This window comes from Lepeophtheirus salmonis, chromosome 13 (assembly GCF_016086655.4).
Source record: "Lepeophtheirus salmonis chromosome 13, UVic_Lsal_1.4, whole genome shotgun sequence".
NCBI classification, from domain to species: domain Eukaryota; kingdom Metazoa; phylum Arthropoda; class Copepoda; order Siphonostomatoida; family Caligidae; genus Lepeophtheirus; species Lepeophtheirus salmonis.
Genome location: NC_052143.2, coordinates 8,358,325 through 8,380,967, shown reverse-complemented (window position 1 = coordinate 8,380,967; position 22,643 = coordinate 8,358,325). Strand labels below are relative to the sequence as shown.

The 22,643-nt window shown below is 29.6% G+C and overlaps 1 protein-coding gene across 4 annotated transcripts in view; it reads right to left on the bottom strand.

Annotated features, from left to right (window-relative positions):
• Positions 1 to 15,893: 15,893 nt before the first annotated feature.
• The window catches only part of LOC121128211 (unconventional myosin-XVIIIa), a 115,019-nt gene continuing 108,269 nt past the window's right edge, over positions 15,894 to 22,643 (bottom strand). For 2 of the 4 annotated variants that reach the window (XM_040723786.2, XM_040723784.2), the window contains exons 16-21: positions 19,285 to 19,593; positions 19,078 to 19,209; positions 18,888 to 19,010; positions 18,049 to 18,818; positions 17,790 to 17,981; positions 15,894 to 17,073 (exon numbers count right to left, since the gene is read on the bottom strand). In XM_040723786.2, coding sequence (XP_040579720.1) covers positions 16,941 to 17,073; positions 17,790 to 17,981; positions 18,049 to 18,818; positions 18,888 to 19,010; positions 19,078 to 19,209; positions 19,285 to 19,593 — 1,659 coding nt within the window. In that variant the 3' untranslated portion in view covers positions 15,894 to 16,940. Of the gene's footprint in view, positions 17,074 to 17,602; positions 17,704 to 17,789; positions 17,982 to 18,048; positions 18,819 to 18,887; positions 19,011 to 19,077; positions 19,210 to 19,284; positions 19,594 to 22,643 lie in introns of all 4 variants that reach the window. The other 2 variants (XR_005868098.2, XR_005868097.2) reach the window with 2 other exon arrangements.

Sequence of the window (22,643 nt, the reverse complement as noted above, 5' to 3'; positions counted from 1 at the left end):
TCGAGGTTTTACACCTATACAAAATCTCACATATAAATATTTCATCTTCATTTAACTATTATAATTGTATTTGCATTCCGAAATGACTTTTGACTCTCGGATCGGGTTGTGTATTTGACAATTATACAGCCCTCAGCTACACTAAATTCTAAAAAAAGAATCTACGCACTATAAAACTGTTAGAATGATAAAATGAGAGTTGAAAGTATTCGGGAATATTAATCAAAAATTCATTCTTCAAAAACCAATGTGTCTCCCACTTTAAGACAATTTCTTGGGAAATGAGAAACTTTTGTGTGTACAAGAAGCGTCCGCAGGGGGTGGGCTGGATGGAATGAACGTAAATCGTAAAATAGAGGTAAGACATTTTTTTTAAAGATATATTTTCGGAAAAAAAAGATCATTCGGCCAAATTATACAGCAGAGCAAAAAATTTAATAATTGATTTTTTTTTTCAAAAAATTTAATTTTTTCTAAATAGCTATGGATTTTTGAAATTTTTGTCCAAAAAATTTAATATTTGAAATTCCATTTTAAAAATTTTTTGTGATTTTTTTTTAATTTAAAAAAAAATTTATCTAATTTAGTTTATGAATTTTTTTTTTCAAAAATATATTTTTTTGTGACCAACCTAGGATTGTTATAATTTTTTTTCCCAGAAATTTTAATTTTTAAAGCTTTTTTCCAAAAAATTCCAAAAACCAAGCCCCCTGTTAAATAACAAAAAACATATAATCCTGCGGACACCCCTGGGCACTCATTGTAATATGTACAATTTGCTAAATACAAGCTACAATTTGTACAAAACTACAACTTGTAAGTATACAACATTTATGTCTTGTCTTGCAGTTTATCTTCAGCTATTGTAATAATAAAACCGTTCTCATAATATTGTTTATTTTATTATATAGATAAATATAAAAAATGATATAACTTAAAGCCTCATAATACATTTATGTCTCTATATTCTGATGAAATGTCTTGATAACAAAAAAAAAAAAAGTTCATTTCCTATTTCATATATGTACTCATATTTTTATTTATTTTTTTGTTATTTTTTAGATGTGAATACGTAAATCTAATCTAAATAATAATCATTTGAAATAAACTATTTATCAACAAAGAACAACAAAAATAGAGTTTGAAAACGCCGGAAACTATTTAACTGTCAAGTAAAGATATATGTCAGCTGGTATACGTTGATGACATGGTTTTTCCCCCCTCAGAGAACAATGATGAAAAGTCTTACATTTATCATTCCCATTGAGTGTATGTCAATCGTAGATCTTTCTCTACATAATAGACTCGTGTTTTTATTCCATATTCATAAGTACCTGGATAAAATTGTCATTTTAGACAACAAAAATTTCTAGGATTTTTGATCAATTTCTCTATTATCTTGGGATTCAAGGAGACCATTACTATCTCAATATTGGTAAATAAATAATAAACACAAATACATCATGAGCCTAATAAATGTGAATAAAATATCATTTTTACCACAACAAAAAAATTAATTTCTTGTAAATAGCTGTGGGTATTACATTAAATACAATTTTTGAAATTTTAAATAAATAAATTTAATTTTTTTTTAATAGCTGTGAATTTTTGAATTCATTTTTCTAAAAATTTTAATTTATCAAATTTTTGTCCAAAAAAATAATTTTCTGAGAATAGGTATCGATTTTTGAAAAAAAAACTCCAAAAATTTCATTTTTAATTTTTCTTTTCCAAATAAATTAATATTTGACATTTCATTTTTAAATCTTTTTTCCAAAACAATTATTATTTGAAATTTCATTTTTAATTTCTTTTCCATTTCTTAATTTATTATGAATATTCACAAAAATCCAAGACTTCACAGATATTTCCAAGAAAAAATTAATTTTTGAAAAAAATTGGAAATTTTTAAATATGAAATTTTTGAAAAAAAATTGGAAATTTTTAAATCTGAAATTTTTCATGAAATATCCTAAGCAAAAAAGTTTATAGTAAAAAGTAAACATTTCTATTTTTTTTTTATTTTTTTTTTTTTAGGGGGGGAGGGCAAAGTTTATTTTATGTCGTGTACAAGTTACGTTTTTTTACAATTTGTAACTTGTATAAGCAGCCTGTACAAGTTACAATTTATATGCCCCTTAACGTCTTTTCAATTAAATTTTTTTCTTTTTTAAATTTCAAATATAAAATTGTATGAAAAAAAAGATCAAATATTAAAGTTTTAAAAAAAAAATAATTCAAAAATCCAAAGCTATTCACAAAAACTTAATTTTTTTGGAAGAAAAAGTTCAAAATCCATAACTACTCTCAAAAATTAGATTTTTTTCCAAAAAAAAAATTGAAATATCTAATTTTATTCATAAAATTTCAAAAATCCACAGCTGTTCGTAAAAAATTCAATAATTAAATTTTTTGAGAAAAATTTTCAAAATGCTAATACTATTTAAAGAAAATTAAATTTTTTGAAAAAAAATTTGGAAAATTAAATAAAATTTTTAAAAAAAAATCATATATGAAACAGCCCCTTATCCCACATCCTGCGGATGCCCCTGATCTGGGCTCAAAAGTGACATTATAGAATTGGAAAAATTATTTACATCAGTTCCTAAATTCAATGTATGTGCATATCTGTTATCACCCTTTGAATCTTTATTTTGACATAAATTAAAACAAAAAAAAACCATATTGAAATAGCTGTAGAAAACGGAGTCATGAGAACAGATGGAACGTAAAATTAGACAAAGAGTTATGTAGGTTGGTACCCACATAAACAATAAACAAAACCTTTTATATAAGTAGTATATAATAAAAAGTTGGTTGTCTTAAATAGAATAAGAAGTTTTGAAATAGGTTGAATTTATTTTCAATAAACATGCATAATTTTACATCCATATGCAAATATCTATCAGCTTTTTAACAGGGTCAGCTTTAAAACTCTTCTCCAGCATAGGCAGGGGTGTCTGCAGTCAAGATTCAAATTGTCATGATCAAGAAAAAAACATCGGTTTCTATAAAAAATGTTAAATGGAATCAAATACTGGCAAAAAAGACCAAGGAGAACGTTCACGAGAAATGACGCCATGAAGTTTCTGCAAAAAAAAAAAAGAAATCATTCTAATTTGATTCAAAAAGGTACAAAGTAAGCGTCACCACTATTTCACCTCGTTTGACCGAACCAGTCACATTTTATTTATTTCTGACATGCATTTATTTTCTGTTAAAAATATGAAAATATCTTAGATGGTCTTAAGCTTTAAGCAATTAGCTGTAAGTGTGGCGTTACTTTTGTTATTTCTAGAACAATGCATCAAAAACAATTTAGTGTTTTAATTTTACATTGATTCTTGATGGGGAAAAATACATTTCACATTTCTAGCCAAGCAATGGCTTGAAAACTTTTTTATATTTAAAATTATACACTAGGACATATTTGAGAAATATTTGTCAAAATGTATCCATCTTACGACTGATAAAATGTATTTTTAAAGGAAATTTGATTGATTTAAAATAGAAATAATATATATTGCGTTATGATTAGGGCATTTGATATCAGAAGGTTTTAATTTGATCAAAACAAGTCATTTGTAGTTACAGGCTTCTATGAGTATAAATGTGCTTTAAATGTCATGTTTCTAAGTGGAACCACTTAAAAAGTGTTTATTAAGAGTTATGGATGAGTAATGAAGTTGGTGTGTGTAACTTGTTGTAAAAATGTATATCAATTTTTTATATAAGGTATAAAATACCTTGAAGAACATCTCATTTACAATAGTATAATTACATACAAAAATAATAGTACAATCATTTTATTTAGGAATTATTCAATTGTATATAATATTTGTGAAAGTTTAGGGTAAAATATGTATTTGTATATGATTTGCAATAGTGAAATCTATAATATAAATAGATTTTTAGTGAGAGGAAATACTTATGTATTATAATTCAAATGAAGTTTTCCATAGGATAAATTTAATTAATCATAGAAATACTTGATTACAATGATTTAACATGGCTTTGCATTTATTTAGTTATTTTGATGAGCATGGATTTACAAAATATATCCAATTTTAGCACTTTTTTAAAGATTAAAAAGTTAAGACAACATCAATATCACATATTATTTAACTAATTACGTTTTCTTTATTAGTGTTAGAATACACATATTTTACTTAATTTGGGGGAAAGGCTGTAGCCTCTCCCCAAGATTAATGAATTTGTGTTTTTTACTAGAAATTTTACTATTTTAAAAAAATTCAAAAAATAATATATTTGATTTTTTAAGAAAACTATAGATTTGCGAAATTCTTTTCCAAAAATGTCATTTGTTTTATTGATAATATTGAATTTTTGAATTTTTTTAGAGCAACTATTGATTTTTAATAAAAATATTAAAAAAAAATATTTTTATGTGATTAATTGTGGATTTTTAAAATTTTTTTCGAAAAAAATTTAATTTTTTGAGAATAACTATTGATTTTTCATAAAATTTCCAAAAAATAATAATTTTTTGTGAATAGATTTGGATTTTCAATTTTTTTTTTCAAACTTTTTTATTTTTTTATCAATAACAGTGGATTTTTGAAATTTTTTACTAATAGCTGTGAATTTTTGAAATTTTTTACTAATAGGTGTGAATTTCTGAATTTTTTTTGCAAAAGTTAAATTTTTTGATAACTATTGATTTTTCATAAGAATTTCAAAAAAGTATATTTTTTTGTGAGGAAATGTGAATTTTTTTTCCAATAAATTTTAATTTTTGGAAACATCTGTGGATATTTGAAATTTTCTTCGAAAAAACTGAATATTTTCATTAAAATTTTCCAAAAAAATACAATCCTGTAGACACCCTGTAGTACTACTTTTGAAATGGTAGAAATATTATTTCGTTTTCGTAGAATTTATAGGAAACTTTTATTGGCTTATAATTTGGACAGCAATTCTATTTTTCACAGAATGAAACGCAGGATTTGACAATATTTACAGATGAAAACACCTCTATGAAAAAGGATTTGCAAAACACCTGCGTACAATGGTGATTGATGGCATACACAAAATAAAAAAATTATATTTTATCTAACATCTTTTAAATTCCATATTTAGTTACATTATTTCTTGGAAGAGCTGATAACAAATTTGCAATTAGTTTTTCAGTATAAAATCTGCTTTTCGAGGATTTTTGATTTGAAATAAATGAAGATTTTTACCCTTTATATTGATTTGAGGAAACTTTTGAGTATGAAATAAATCAATCATCAACATGAAAATTACAGTATTTAACATTGATAAATTTATGCTACAAAAAAATATCAATATTGTAGCTTAAATTCTGGAACTAAATATTATTTTGCAAATATAACCATTATTATTTAGATTTTAAATAAGCTACTTAGACGTAAAACTATTGAAAATCTAAGAAATTATTTATTTCCCAACCAAACCCTTAAAATATGGTGGTTTTTTAAAATCTTTAAATTGCATTTTCTCAGGATTGGATGTTCGGATATTAAAATATAAGCCCATACTTTTTGAAATCAGCATACAACTTAAAAAAAGAAAACTTACTTTTATATAGAAATTATTGAAATTTTCATACTCAAAAGTTAGCTGAAATCTATAAAAAATGTAACCATACTCAAAAATTTTAAATCTAAAATACTCCAAATGCAGATTTTATACGAAAAAAAACTAATTATAGTATCGTAATTAGCTTGTCAAGTACTACTAGAATTAAATATGGAGTTTAATAGATTGTTATTTTTTTTTGTTGTTGTGTTATAAAAACATGGGCGAGCATTCTATAAAAATAGGGGATTGTTTCGATCCTTGTTGAAGGAATTAAATTATTTACAAAACAATAATGTTCAAAATATATCAATATAAGGTTGAGAAATACGATCACTGCGTTGTGTCCTTCTTCTTTTGACCATTTTTGTTTATTATTATCTTCATTTCAAATTAGGAGTGAGACATGTTTTACTCATGATGATCTATCAAGGCTCTTCTACTTTTTTATTTATACATAGGTATTAAATTGAGTATATTGTTTCACCTCGTATCAAAATTCAATCTTTAACCTTATCCGCCTAATCCTAGCTCCCTTTTGCGACATTAAAAATCAAATTACACCTAGTCCTTAACTTTTAGTACTGACGTGTTGTTTAATTATGCATTTATTTTTGTAGGATGAAGCAACTTCCATCACATTTACATAATATGTAGGACAAATTATATAATGATCAATGCATAAATATGTCCAACACTAATACAGGGTTGATCTTATCTACATCAGCTTCAGTGACATTGGACTAATCTATCTAGGGGCGTCTGGAGGAGAGGGTGTGTGTGCTACTCATCACAGGAGTGTCAAATCTCTAATGCAGTGGTTATTAACCTGGGTTCGATCGAACACTAGGGGTTTGGTGAGTCAGTCTCTGGGATCCGGCAGAGGTCAAAACACTCATGATTTGTGATGACGCTCTCTATTTGACCAATTAAGAAGGGTTCGATGAATATTAATATAGACATTTTCCTAGTATAAAAAAGTATTAAAAAATGGGGGTTTTTTTTCTTTTAAATTTGCCCTATGGATGAAAAAGGATGAAACTTTAAACATTTTCTTGTTTGCATATAAATTTGCCAACTAAAAATTGATCTTTTGATTTTTTTGATCAAACATCAATTTTCCATTTTTTTATTTTTCTCTCTCTTTTTTCAATTTCCTTAAAAACGTTAATTTTCAGTTTTTTTAAGAAAAAATGCCACAGGACGAGATGCTTTTTACCAAGACAACAGTTTCATTGAAGTATTTTCAATGTCCGGAAAATTTTACTATATAATTTTTGTAATACTTGTAAAAGTTAGCCAGTTATCTAGGTCTTGTTTTCGACAACATTACTCTTCATAACTTTTTTGTTTTTGCAAGTACGAAAAAAAAGAATTTGGTAGGTTTGTGTTCCCTTTTACTATTTCAATAAAAGTTATTTAGAACTTTTTTTGCAAAATAAGCACAAAAAACTTATTCAATTTTCTTCACGAATTTCTATTTGTGAATTTTTTTAAGTAAATAAAAAATGAAATTTTCATCTAGACAATTTTTTAGATCAAATATGTTGGTATGTTATTTTAAGCTTGTAATACAATATCTTTTTATTTTCATAAAAATTAGTACTTAGGTTACAAGAGGCAATAATAAGGTTGTTTTTTTTTCTCTGGGGCGGGGGGAGGGATTGGCTATGATGAGACTTTGTGGATTATCTTAAATACCGGATTGATATAGTGTGAAATATCCAAGATAATTAGAATTATCGGGATCTTTTTCAACAACAACGAAACATTATTAGTATATAGAATTATTCTCTGTATAATTTATTAATTTTCTCATTTAATTTGAAAATTTTCAATGAGATTTCCCCCTCCCCCCTTAACCCGAGCAACTCCGGATAACCCTTCACTAGTTGTATATAAAAATTAACTATTGCGATGGAAAGAATAAGATATGTCTCTAATTATCCTACTTTTCTCGTCCCTAATCGATAAAAAAATTGTATTAATCTAACTATTTTAAGTAGATATTACTTTGATTTAATTTAAACAGGTATCACCATTTATCATTAGGATCAATTAGTATTCAATGCAAATGTTAAGTCTATTTTATGGGCTAAAAATATTAGCTATGATCCCCAAGATGCCGTTTCCTTCGATTATGGCGTCATTGAAAAAGTTATATTGCGTAAAAGATGTGTGCTACACACGGACATCCAAATTTCCTTACATTAACCTCTAATTTTGCTACTTAGTGTTAATTTATAAAATAACTTAATTACTATTTTGTATAGATTAGAGAAATGTCTATCAAAATTTTTTGATAGAAAATAACGAATAATGCTTTTATTTTTAATCTTTATCATCTACATAAGTATTGTTTGCCTTTTTTCAAAATTTGGCAAAGAATGACGACCACAGATGACGTCATAGAAAGAATGAAACTTTGCATAGGAAATTTTCTAATCACTTGACAACTTTTCTACACTAGCCGTTATCGAATTTATAAGAAAAATGAAGAAAAAAAACATATACTTTAAAATATATATTTAAAAAATTTTCAGAGAAAATTGAAAAATTAAATTTTTAGTAAGAAAATAAGAAAAATAACTTTTTTTGAAGAAAAAAAAGCTAAATTTAAAAATGGTTCAAAAAAATTGAAATATTTATTTTTTTTGTGAAAAAAAATCCAAAATCCATAGTTATACTCAAAAAATGAATATTTTTGTAAGAAAAATTTCAAAAATCTACGGTTGTTCACAAAAACATTTTAAATTTTGGAAAAAAATTCGAAAAATTAAATTTTTCGAAAAAAAAAAAAAAATATTTAATTTTTTGGAAAAAAAATCCCTAACTATTCTCGAAAAATTTTTAAATTCCAAAGCTATTCTCGAAAAATTTATAAATTCCAAAGCTATTCAGAAAAAACTATTTTTTTTGGAAAAAAAAATAATAATAATTTAAATTTTAAATATTAAATTTTCTAATAATAACAAAAAATCCTTAATTTGCTGGGAAGAGGTCAGCAGCCCCGCCAGCTCACATTCTGTGGACGCCCTGATATTGTACATCGTTCCAAATTTAGTCATCTCCAAATTTTTTCATGCACTTTGAAAATGAGTAAATATCGTTCTTAATCCATGCAACAAATAACAAAAGTATAACAATAAAAACATTGCCTATGTCATTGTATGAATATTTAAATAGCATTGATTTCTTGTCAAGAGTTTTTTTCTACCGAAAATATGAGTCATTTGTATTTAATGTATATTAATGCACAATGATAGGGACATTTGCAAATTGCATACAATATGAGTTTTCAAATCTTGTGCACAATACATTTGCATATACTATTGTCATACCCTGTTCTTTTTCAAGATCTTGAATAAAATTCATATATCTAAATATTCAAATGCCAATTGTCTCTAAAAAATATTAGTCATTCCATAAGCAGGCAGGACCTTAATCACCAGAGATGAAAATCTCTGGTGTATTTTTGTACCTTGACGATTTTTTGGAGTTGGCAAACTAAAGAGTAAATTTTCTTATCCTAAGCTGTTGCCATTATTATTTAATTTCGTAGTAGTCCTTCTCTACTAAACTCAATTAGGATATCCAAAACCTGATAGAACATTTGTGTTGGCTCATAAAAGACAAACAACCTTAGATTGACCTTATCAAGGGTGGTGGTTAACCAAGGTTAATAGAAATGGTTCTAGGAAGTTCTGCCCTAGGAAGTTTCCCCCTCATACATATATATGTATAGCCTAAATGTATCTTCTACATATTATTTCAGATTTAAAATTAGTCTCCCCACCCCCAATTGAAGTCATATGTAATGCACTTTTGCATTCAGTATTGTAAAATGAGTGCATTTAATTCAATTTTAATATATTTAAAAAATAGAACATATCCAACGGTTCGAATTCATTCTAATAAGAAACAACAATTATTTCATATTAATTACTCCAATGCATGCCATCATTTCATAATTAATTACAAAGGACTTCAAGTTGAAGTAAAGAAAGACCTTAAATTATATGTGGAAGATATATTTATGTTATAATGTATGTATGATGCCGAAACTTCCCAGGGCAGAACTACACAGGGGGTAACTTCCCTCGGCAGAACCTTCCATGGCGAAACTGCACAGGGTGTAACTTCCGGTGACGAATAGAAATACACAGTTAGACCATCATGTAATCGGGCTCGCTAGACATTTCAATCTGATGTATTGTACCGAATGCTGGGCAAGACTGGCAGATTTTGACCAAACACGTAACCCCTCATAGTCCATGACGTTACTATTGCTTAAATTTTCAATTTAATATATATCATGGTGACTGCTAGGCAAGAAAAACAGATTTTGACAAAATACACAGCCATTCATTTACTATTATGTCAATGTTAAGAGCGGAGTGGAAGTCAAACATCAGTCGTACACGCGTTATGGTATAACTTTGTATTTCTATTAAACTTGGGCGTTACCATATTGATTCTTGGTTTATTTTTTTTTTAACATAACAAAAACCACTCGATTTTCATACCTATTAATCACCAGGTCCAGGGGGGAGCCTGATCCCCCAATAATTTTTTCAACAGCAGTAAATATCGGCCAATCAAAGTTGAGTTATCAATAGTCACTCAAATATAAAATATCACTTACCCGAAAAAACTTGATTACGCCACAAAATTGTACATATTATATAAGGTATTATGACATATAAATTTACAATAAAAAATGAAAGACTATAATTAAGCCATTAACTTTGATAAAAATAATTATTAAACTAGTGACATATTTGACACAGTCCTTACGTGATACAAATCCCTCTCAATTCTTCCTTAATTAAATGTTTTAAAAAAAAAGTTATGGACAAAAAAGTAATCTGTGAAAATTACATTTTTTTTTTTTTCAAATGCAAAAAAAAGCTTCCAATGAAATATTGGATTGAATAAAGTTTATAGAAATTTGTCTGGAAATTTGTTTGCAAAAAAATTTGAATCATAAAAAATGATGTTTAACTGCAATATCTATCATTTTCTAAATTATTTTTCTATTATTTTTTTTTTTCTCATTTCATTTTCAAACGTCAATTTGCCATTTTTAAAAAGAAATGCAAAATGCAACATTTTAGACATAAAATTTTATATATATAGTATTTTCAATTTCTGGAACATTTTACTATGTAATTTTTTCAATTATCTTCACAAATTTCGATTTGGGAATTTTTTGATGCAAATAAAAAAAGTTATCTAGACAATTTTTTAGATGAATAAATTATTGTATGTTATTTGAAGTTTATAACAAAAAAAAATTATTCATAATAATAGTACTTAGTTTAAAAGAGGCAATTATAGGGTTACTTTTTTTTCCTTTGAGGGGAGGAGGTACTTGCTATGATGAGACTTTGTAGATTACCTAACCTAATCGGATTGATATAGTGTGAAAAATTCCATTAAGCATTGAGAAAGCATTAGAATTATCAGGATCTTTTTCGACAACAATGAATTATATCATATAATTATGCAGAAAAAAAATGAATTTCCATTTTTTTTTTTCAAATTGTTATTCGTTCAAACTTAGTCACTTCTGAAAAATGTTAACAGCATAATTTAAAAACGAGTTAAAGAATTCTTGAAATACATGGAGATGCTTCGTCATCAATCGATCAAGAACCATTTTTTATTTATTAAAATTGGAAGATATATAGTGAGCCGCACCAGATATGGCCTAGATCTGAGGCGTCCGCAGGAGGTGGAATTTTTACTTTTGACTAAAAAATTTTATGTGAAATTCCATTGAATTTTCTATTTTTTTAAACCTAATTTTCTGTGAATAACCATGAATATTTGAAATTTAATTTTTGAAACTTTTTGTGAACAGCTGAAAATTTTTGAAATTTTTTTCCAAAAAATTGGAAAGATGAAATTATTTTTCAAAACATTTAATTTTTTGTTAATATTTGAAATTCAATTTTTTATATTTTTTCTAAAAAATGTGATTTTTCATATTTCTTTCTTTTTTTTTTGAGAAAAATTTAATTTTTCAAATTTAAATTTTATTTTTTTTGTACAAAAATTCCCCCCTCCCAAAAAAAAAAAATATATATATATATGTAATCCTGCGGGCGCCCCGGTAGATGGATAATATCTATGATTATTATTTTCTTAACCACGGGATTCTAAGCCGATGAAAATAATAATTCAATTCATTTTTTAATCCTTTTTAATGTGCCTATTGTTATAATAACTATATCAATCATCATCAAAAGTTGTAAAAAAATATATATATTTACTAAAATGACTGTTTCATTAACATATATTATATTAAGTAAGTAATGTTCTCTGATTGACGTATAATTATGATTAATGTTTTATTTTATTTTCTTTTTGTACAGGTATACATGTGTAATATCTGTAACAATGTATGTATGCTCTGTTATGTAAAGATAGAATTCTATGGCTATCAAAATGAAAGAAAAAATGGATAACAAACATACAACTTTTTGACTCACTCATAATAATGTAAGTGCGTAATATATGGGTATATTTATTGTATGTCCGGAGCGGACATACAATAAAATAGCTTTATAATAAACGTAAATATGGCCTTTTGGGCTGTTTTTTCATATATAAGGTCTTTTAGAATTTAATAAAACTTTTTTATCACTCCTTATTGTTGTAGGTATGTGTATGTATTTATGTGAAAGAACATTATCCTTTTTACCGTCTTTTTACAAACATTATTTTATTATTGCCTCCAACAATAATAATTTAAAAAGAAACTACTTCAATTGTCTTTTTCTACCTTTCCCTTATAACAAAATAAGAAGGGCCTTCCTCTATGAATTAAGTGTGTTCTCCGAAAACAAAATTTGGCCTACAAAGAGAGAGAGAAATTAAATTTAAAAATATTCATAGATAAACAATCCTTGTATATTCATTCAATGATAAATAAGAGTGTTGATACTCAGTCCAAGATCAAATTTTGTTTACGTTTGGTCTTAAATAGTGTTGGATCGACCCTAGGTCTGATTTCCTAATCAGTCCTTTCTTTATCGGTCTGATCTTTTTTTCACCATTCAACAGTCCTAAGGATCGATTAGTTGGTCCATCACTCCTAGTTATCTTTTAATTTTCTTCACTCCAAATAGTATTGATAGCGGAAAAAAAATAAAACTTCAAGTTTCAGGTATCTTATCTCTTTCAAAGAGGTTATGATAAAACTTCAACATTTCAGCTGTTGTAGTTACCATCCCGTGATAGGATTGACACATTTTATTGATTTATTGATGAGACTACAGTCTTTTTAGACCGATACAACACTAGTCTTAAGTTATTTTTTTAAATTTGAAACCGTGGACCGAAATTGAAACCGTAGACTAAAATTCAAACAGTGGAATAAAATTTCCTTTTCTAAAAAAGAAGGACAAAAACATATTTACTAAAGATTTGGTTTTTTTTTGTGGTACATGATCCGATTTTACTACGAAGTTGGATCAAATTAGTTAAAATTAAAGCCTCAAACCGGTTTGGAATTTCCAAACTGAAACTCTACACTAAAACATAGGTTTATTAGTTTTAAGGAGGTGGTTTAATTCCTTTTTTATAGAATAACGAGTCCTTTTTTGAGCATGATTCATCGATTATTAATTATAATTTCATTCAAACTTTACTTAAAGCCATCATCATTTCATTCAAAGTATTGAAGTAGAGGCTAAGTATAAAAAATATACATAGGCTGAGCTATGCCAATGGATCCTAAATTAAAGATTGAACTTCAATCAGAATTTTTTTTTATTAAATATATGTTTGACATGTATTTAAGTTATGTTTTTCAATTCGACAATATATATTCACGACTAACTTTTTGAAATAAAACAAGAAGAAGTGCATCTTCAGGAGTTGACTCTAGTATGATTTAAAGCAGCTGACTCTACGTATTTATGAACTCAAAAAGGTTATTACTGAGGATTATGATTTTTACGAGTGATGAAAATCCAGATTTTAATATTATTTAAAATATAAAATTGTAAAAAAATAATATGACTAATGATTGCCTGGTAGAAGATAAGAGAAAAATAGCAGTTGGAATGATTGACTTATTTGGCTAACTACAAAATAATTTCGTGCCTTTTTCTGTTTATTTTTGGAAGAAAGGTAACGACGTCTCCAAGCATCATTTGCTTCATTAAATATGTGAATTTCAATTCAAAGGTACATAATAAATACATATACTTACTTAAGTATTGGTAATTTAGTGTATGATGTCAAAAAGGCTCTCTAAATGGCCTTGAAAAAAGTAATTTATTTTTTATTGAAAAGATTGAAAAATAAAGATATGTCTAGTAGGACTTCTCTCCTGGGATATTTTGGGGTTTTACACATACTAAAAAGTCTCGGGAAATCTTGCATTCAGTTAATTCTAAAAATAACCTTCCTTTACGTATATAATTTAATAAAAAGTAGAATATATATCGAAGATTCATTTAAGATAAAGTTTCTAACAATTTATGCTACAATGCAAATGATGTGCATCGACAAAAGGATGTCCAATAAACCAGTTATAAGTAGCAAATGAATATTTAATTATAACTTCATCTTTTTTCGTAAAAAACACGAATTAATTTTTGGAGTTTTCACTAATATTTGAGTAAGACTAGCCTACAATTTATTTTTTCCTCTTAAATTTCACAACATTTATGATTTTCTATTTCATTCCGAAATTTAAACAATCCCGAGCTTGATACATTGATTTCTTGTGATCTCACTGATGGACAATTTCCCAGGAAATGAGAAACCATAGTATGTTGGTGAAATTAATTAAATAATATGTGGTGGATGTTATCACTGATAGGCTATGAAAAAGATGAAACCTCTTAATATTTTGTGCAAATATACACACTGCACATTGACTAACATAGCCGTTATGTAGGTAAATATACAGGACATAAATTAAGGATGAATCATCTTCATTTTAACAACTAATCTAAGAAGGAGAGATGATCGAGGAGGGAGAAGTGGACCAAGTTATTCATTACACCTGACATCACGCATCAGCATTTATTTGGAAAAAAATCCCTAGATAGAAACATGTAATCGGGAAGATCATTATAGATAAATAAATAATTAATAAATTGGGTATTATCACGAACAACGTTCCTATCATACACACACATTTAGGCTAATTTATATGATAGTAGCACGTCATCTCTATATAAACTATTGTCCACATGTTTATGTAAGGTACTCTCTACATATGTAGTGGCGCCTTTTCAACCTTGGTGTTCATTAAATTCTATTTCTGAGAAAATAAAAATTATCATTTTTATTTTCAAGATCCCATATCCTAAGATTTATCGTTCGATGACCCTTTAGTTAGTTAATTAGACTTATTATATTTAATACACACATTGATATGATGATATACCTATATAATGTATAGAAATGATGCTATAAATACCATGTAATTTCCCTTAATGAAGAGAATAAATCAGGTAATGATTGAGATTCCTTCCCCCATTCCTCCTATCTCCAATGAATGAAGAAAAAGCAATGTATACCTATGAAGTACATAGATATGATGGATAAGTCAGAGCCAGAAATGTGCTCAAGGATTCATAAATCATCCTAGATACCTACATAATATAAATGAGTTGGGGAGGAGAATCAATATCCTACAATATTTACGGATTTGTAAGAAGGCTTTATGTTGTGAGAAGGGGAGAGAAGACCTGAAGAAATATTTAAATAATATTTAGTATGAATAGTGAATGTATATGTTGTAGTGTGGACGAAGAAGTACAGTACTACGTATTTGGGTATACCTACATATAACAGTAAATAGGTAGTCTTGATATGGAGTTGTTGAGTGAGCAGTGCCCACTCAAAGCAAAAGGTGCAACAATGTTGCCTTCTCTTCCTCCTACGCCATTTTTCCTACATCATTTTATAGCTGGGAGATGATAATAAAAAAGAGCCCATAATATAGCTGATAGTATTAGTTATTGTCATCTTCATCTCATCCTCTCCCTTCTCAAAGAGCTAAGAGATTGTATAAAGTGATCCAACTATGTGTAACAGTTATGTTCATAATCATAAATATGCGTATAATATTAATGTCCACCTATGTATGTAGGTATATGAAGAGATATGATAGAATGATATACCCAAGTGAACCTGTTTGAAGTTGAATGTGAATGTACATACATTTACCCATAAAAACCCCCTTTTGAGTTAACGATGATAAGATGCCAAGAATAATAACGGACTCAGGAGTGACTCACCCTAAGGAACAAAAATTGAGCAAACAATAATTAATAGAGATACAAGTCTAGAAGGGCCCTCTGTTTTGTTTTTTCTAAATAATATAATGTATCGTTTTATTTTCTTCTCTTCTTATAACATTAATAATATTACGAAATAAGAAACTGTACATACAAAAAACTTAAAGTGAACAATTGTTAGTCACCTTCAAAGATTTTCTTTTCTTGAGTGTGGTGTGTTGTAAAATTTTTTTCTTAAACAAAGGGGCTGTATATTTAAGCTGGAGGAGGAGGAGGGATATTTAATAATTATACAAGTAATTGGGATTTTATAAATAATTAACTTTTACAGTAAGAACTTGCTTTTTTAAATAATTGCTTAAATAATAATAATAATGAGGATAGATGGTATTAGTTAATTAATCACCATCATCATCATCATGGTTTTTCTTATTTCATTTGCCAGTAGTCACATAACATTACTTGACAGAGAGGGAGAGAGACGACATATTGAACGTCCTTTTAAAAGGAGAAAAGATGGGAGGGAAATGTGTGTATATATTATGTAGCTAGATAATAATAGATATTAAGTAAGAATAATTTCAATAGTAATAATAATAAAGCGTTTTGGCGATATAATAATAGAAAGAATATAAAAATGTTGAATATGCATAGGATTCATAAGTCACTAGAAAAAGGAGAATAATAATAATAATAAGACAGACTACTACTATAATCAGAATACAGAATGCAGATATCACCAGCATTTAGAGTAATAAGAAGGGAGGAGGGGATAGGGATAAGTCATTTTCAATAGATAACAAAGCTGTGAGGAGTGATGTTTGATCTTTCATTTACCTTTTTCGCGAAAAGATGATGTAATTATTCTAAAAAAAGAAAGATGGGGAGAGGGTCGTCTCAAAGAGAAATAGCACCTTTTTTTAAATCATTCATTTCATAGTTTAATAAATTATTCTAATTATTTACTTATTTAAAAAATCAAAATTATTTTGTAATATATGAATCACAGATTTTCTTTTCTTTTTTGTTTGCAAAGAGTCATTTACATGGAGATGTTTAGGGGTCTTTGTGTTGTAGTTGGTGTATGTTGTTTTTCAAGCCGAAAGGAATTTAGGCTTGAGACTCTCCTCCTTCCAAATGTACCTCATCATGTAATTGAAGTGATGGAGACTTCTGGGGTGCTGGAGGAGATCTTGCTACAGTATCCTCCTCATCTTCAATGTATTTTTCAGGGAGAGGAGAACTAATAAGAAATGGAATACATTATATTATTATTTGAACTATGATTGAACTTGATTAGAAAAGAAATAAATAATTAAGGTATTAGTTAGGTAGTTACGTCATACAAACAAAGACATTTAGAGAAGCTTATAATGTGTGCTAACTAACTTAGTGTTGACACACATACTATGTACATAAATATCCATAGACGTACGTTAATAGCTATGTAAAAAATCAGAATCCCTTCTCCTATTTTATAAAACTTAATTAATAAAGGGTTAAATTACAAGCATATTTAATATATAATTCGAGTGACTAATGTTACTTGATCACATTATATGAACATTACATGAATTTCTTCTCAAATATGAATCATCGCGGAAAAAACCAAGTAAATGTAATACAATAAAGAAGCAAGAACATATATATATGTGTAAGCTGCTGTACAAGAAAATTAAAGGGTAGATTATTATAAACCATGAATAAGCAATTAGGTCAAAGAATTCAACTACTTATAATTGATAATTATAGCTAAAAATGGAGTTACGCACTAACATTGGGATTTTCTTTCTGGGTTTTTTTCAGGGCCGGCTCATGGAAGAATAAATATGTAAATTGTATCGAAAATGGACTACTAAAATTGATTTAATGCCTAAAAGAAGTCAAATATTGATGTGGAGAGAAAGAGAGAGAAAAAGAGATGAAATAAATATACCTATAATATGTATATTAACTTACGTTTCTTCAGGGTGCTCTGACATAGTTTCCAAGGGTTTAAGACTCATTTCTCTAACCATTGAAGCCCGCAACTCCCTTTGAGCTGAGAGCTCTCTTGCCATACTCTCGCGTTCTCTTTGAACACTGACAGCTCGACGATGGTGTTCCAAGAATACATCAACTCCATCATCGGACATATCACTTTCTCCGTCACTACAATGAAAATAACAATTAATGATCAGAATAGGAAATGCAAATCCGAATCAAACAATGAGCATACCTAACAGAGTCTGTTTCAGATGACAAATCTCCTTGCATAGCAGTCTGTAGATGTTCAATTCTCTTCAAGGCAATCTTCAAGTCGTTTTTAACTGTGATCACCTCAGATTCAGAAAGTTCAAGTTGCTTCTCATATTCAAACTTTTTGGCATTGGTCTCCATTTCCTTTTGAGCCAAAGAAGCATAGTCTTCTTTGGAATCGCGGAGTTGACGCTGAAGTTTACGAGCCATGTCCTGACTGTTCAACTCTTTATTTCTAAGTATGTCACACTCATGATTATATTTCTCAATTGCTTCTTTTAATCTGCCAATCTGAGTTTCCATTCGACCACGGGTGGCTTGTTCCAGTTCCAACTTGGATTCAAGCTCACGAATCTTTAATTCAAGACGGGAATGAGTAACACTAGATATGTTGTCACTCTCAAGATTATCAATCTTTTGATTAAGTTCACTCAAGGTTTCTTTTAATCGATGGCGTTCTTCTTCCAACTCTGTTATTTGTTGAGTTTGTTGTGTAATGGTTATCTGATCCACAGATAATTGAGAAACTGCTGATTTGTATTTCTTCATTATATCGCTTAACTCTTCTTCGTTATCTTCGAGTTGAGTTTGAGCATCCGACTTTTCTCGACAAATCCTCATCATTTTATCTTCAAGATCATTTTTGGATCGCATAACGTCGTCCAGTTGTTGTTGGACCTCTGTGAGTTCCATTTCTGTATTTTGACGACATTTAACAGCAGCTGTTTTTGCAAATTCAGCATCTTCCAACTAATTTCAAATATATTTAACATCACATTAATATGACATATATACTAATTTCCTCTACAACAAACTCACCTGATTCTTTAGCTGCCGAAGGACAATTTTGTTGGAAGAGTCGTTTCTACTTTTATCAATCATGCATTGAGCATCCTTTAGAAGAGCCTTTGTTTTCTTCAAGTCCTTTTTGAGTTTGATAACCTTTTAGTAGGTAACAGAAAAAAAGAAAATAATTGTATTGAGCACAATGTGGAAAAGAGATACTTACATATTCTTCATCTGTGGATCTGGATGCTAATTCCTGCAGATTCATTATTTTGGTTTCTAAATCGTGTTTTTCTCGGACAAATCCCATTCTTTCCTCATGTTCATTTTCTAATTGTTGTTCCAATGCTTTAACCTATACAAACGGGAAAGGGAGCAAAGAAATTGTATTACTATATATGGTCCTCAATGATATAAATTTCGTAAGTACCCTTTTCTGAGCAGCAGCACGCGCATCCTCAAGCTCCTCTTCCTTGGAGCTCAATTCCTTGCGATGTTCCTTCTTTTGGGCAGCTATAGACATTTCCAGCTTGATTTTGGATTGCTCAAGCATTTGAACTTGACCCGCCAAGTCATCCAATTCTTCCTCCTGATCCATGAGACGGGCATCTAACTCAGCTTTATGTTTCTTCAATGAAGCAATCTCTTCTTCGACTGCTCCTCCGTTATGAAGTTCCTCCAACTCCTTATTTAAGGCATTTATTTTCTCGTCTTTGAACTCCAAATCCAATTTTAGAGCCTACAAAAAATTAAAAATGTAAAACGAAAAACTTTAAACATAATCAACAGTACATAAAACAATAAAACCAACTATCATCTGCTCAAAAATTCAACACAGTGAGGAACGATAAATAACCTGGCTACGTCAACCTTTTATCTTTACTCCCCCTCGCTATAAATGTATAAGTATAAGCGTAGCTCGTCGTAGCCTTGAGAGTTATTATGATTTATAATGGAAATAGTAGTAGTTGTTGTACTAGAAGTAGTAGCAGCAAAAACTTTTTTTTTTTTTTCAACCCAGTTTTAGTGACGATAATAATAATGATATTTGAAATAAATTCGTAACAAAATTCGTTTTTTCCTCAACAAACAAAATGCAGGGGGAGGGGGGATGAATCATATGCATCAATGATTTTGAAGATGGGAGAAAGTGTAGTAGATAAATATATAAAAAAAATTTAGTCTGATTAAAAAAGGGGGAACCCTCAAATCTATTCCCTTTTCAAGTATGAAAAAAGGGGGAAAGTCGTTAAAGACGTTGGCCAAAACACAAAAGGAATTGCAAGCAAAAGAACCATAACACCTAGATTGACTATATTTTGAAATAACGTTATAACGTTCTTCCTACCTCACTAATGGTTTGAGAATTATCGTTTTGGAGAGCTTGATTTGTCCAATATCTGCTAGGAGTTGTAGAAACAGAACTATTCATAACCAAAGGACTTTGACTTTTCATGTAGTTTGCATTGATTACTCGAGTGTCTATATGCTTTTCAATAGAATTTCGCCTATAACCACCTATTTTGTCATCATCCTTGTAATTGCTGGAATAAGAGGAATTTCGTAAATTCAAACGATTAATATCCTCCGGTGAGTCCTCTTCATCTTCGTCTTCGTCATCTGGATCACTCACAACAGTAGTTGGAGGTAATCTTGAGGATGAATCCTTTTTAACAAGTTTGATATCTTCAACTGTCACTTTAACCGTTGGAAGAGTGGCAGGAGTAGGTTCATCCTCTTCCTTAGGAGGAGGAGGGGTTACACATCTTGGAGGAGGAAATGCTTTAGATGGATTATAGGTGGGTGCATTTACTTCTTCTGTGTTACACAAATCGTGATATTCTTCTGATGAGTCTTTGATACCCTGTAAGAGAGACTCAGATTCATCATTTTTCTCTAGATCAAATTTATCGATGGATTCATTATCATCCTGCAGGGAATTGATTGATTGTTTTCTATCAATTTCTTCAGAACTATTGTAATCCAAAACTGAATCGATAGATTCCTTGCGCTCAAGAGGAGAAAATTCTTCATTGTCTTCTCCAATAGATGCAACTGATTCTTTTCGCTGAAATACAGAGTCTTCTCTTCCCCCGAGGACAGACTCGAATGATTCCTTCCGCTCAATTGTAATAGTTTCTTTATCCCCTATAATGGACACAATTGATTCTTTACGGTCATCATTTTGATTATTTCGTTCTGTGAGCGAATCAGTTGAATCCCTACGTTCGAAAATCGACTGAGATGACTCATTACGTTCAAAAGTAGAATTGAAGGAGTTATTTATGGATGGAGTTGATTCTTTTCGATCAAAAAAAGAATAAGTCGACTCCTGACGTTCAACAGTAGAATGATTAGGTTCGTGAATAGACTGTGTTGATTCTTTATATTCAAGAACGAAATCAGTAGGTTCCTGAATAGACTGTGTTGATTCCTTACGACCAAGAACGGAATGAGTTGATTCTTTGCGTTCTAGAAAAGAATGAGTTGATTCCGTGCGATCAAAAACGGAATGTGTCGATTCTTTGTGATCAAGAACAGAATGAGTTGATTCTTTGCGATCAAGAACAGAATGAGTTGATTCCTGACGATCGAGAACAGAATGAGTTGATTCCTTACGATCGAGAACAGAATGAGTTGATTCCTTGCAATCAAGAACAGAATGAGTTGATTCCTTACGATCGAGAACAGAATGAGTTGATTCCTTACGATCGACAACAGACTTGACCGAGTCTTTACGATCTAATACAGATTTATTAGAATCTTTACGATCTAATACAGACTTATTAGAATCTTTACGATCTAATACAGACTTATTAGAATCTTTACGATCTAAGACTGATTTTGATGATTCTTTTCGCTCTAAAATTGAATGTGATGAATCTTTCTTGAATAAAGTCGACTCCTTGACAGGAGCTAGAATTTCCTGATCCTTCTTAGGTTCAGGAGAGAGTATACGTGAGAGTGACAATTTTTTAGAGTGATCATTAGAAGCTCCGATTGGAGAGGGCGATTTAGTAGGAGACGTTGGTCTTTTGTTATTCACTGACTTGAGCGGGGTTGTTTTATGAGAATCTGTGGTTTTGGCATGGATTGGTGTTCGTGCAACAGTTTTCTTGGCTGTGGGTGAAACTGAAGAAGAAGGTTTTTTAGTCGGAGATGTGGGTCTCGCGGTGGTTGTTCGGGTTAAGGAAGAACTGGATGTCTTAGCGGATGTGTGACTGGTAGTAGACTTATTTCTGGTCTTAGTTGGAGACGTGGCTGGCGGCGAGGATTTTAGGGAGCTTTGTCTCTGAGATGAAGCCTTGCTCCCAGTTTTTCCTGTTGGAGAAGTCTTGGATTTGGTGGTTCCAGAGGACTTGGTGCTACTGTTGGAAGGGGTTTCAGTTAAAGGGTTCTTCTGAGGAGTTGTTTCCGGAGTAGAGGGTTCAGATGAGGGATTTGAATCCGTGGAACGTATAGACTTGGGCAAGAGGATGGGAGACTTAGGAGGTGGCTCCAGATCATGTGCTACGGCGGCCGTGAACTGAGATTTCAGAGCTGAAATATTTTTTCCAGAATGGATAATGGGGGAATAATTGGTTTTATTGGAGCTGGAAGTCCCATTCGATTGGGACTTTTCGAATATGGAAATCCGATCCGAAATGGGTTTTTTGAGAATGTTACTCCTTGGCGCAGACATTTTGAGATGGACGGATGTAAGTAATGCAATTGGGTATTTGTGCCGATTATATCAAGGATGACATGAGTGTGACCCAACGAGGACTGAATTAGTAACTGAGTGATGGA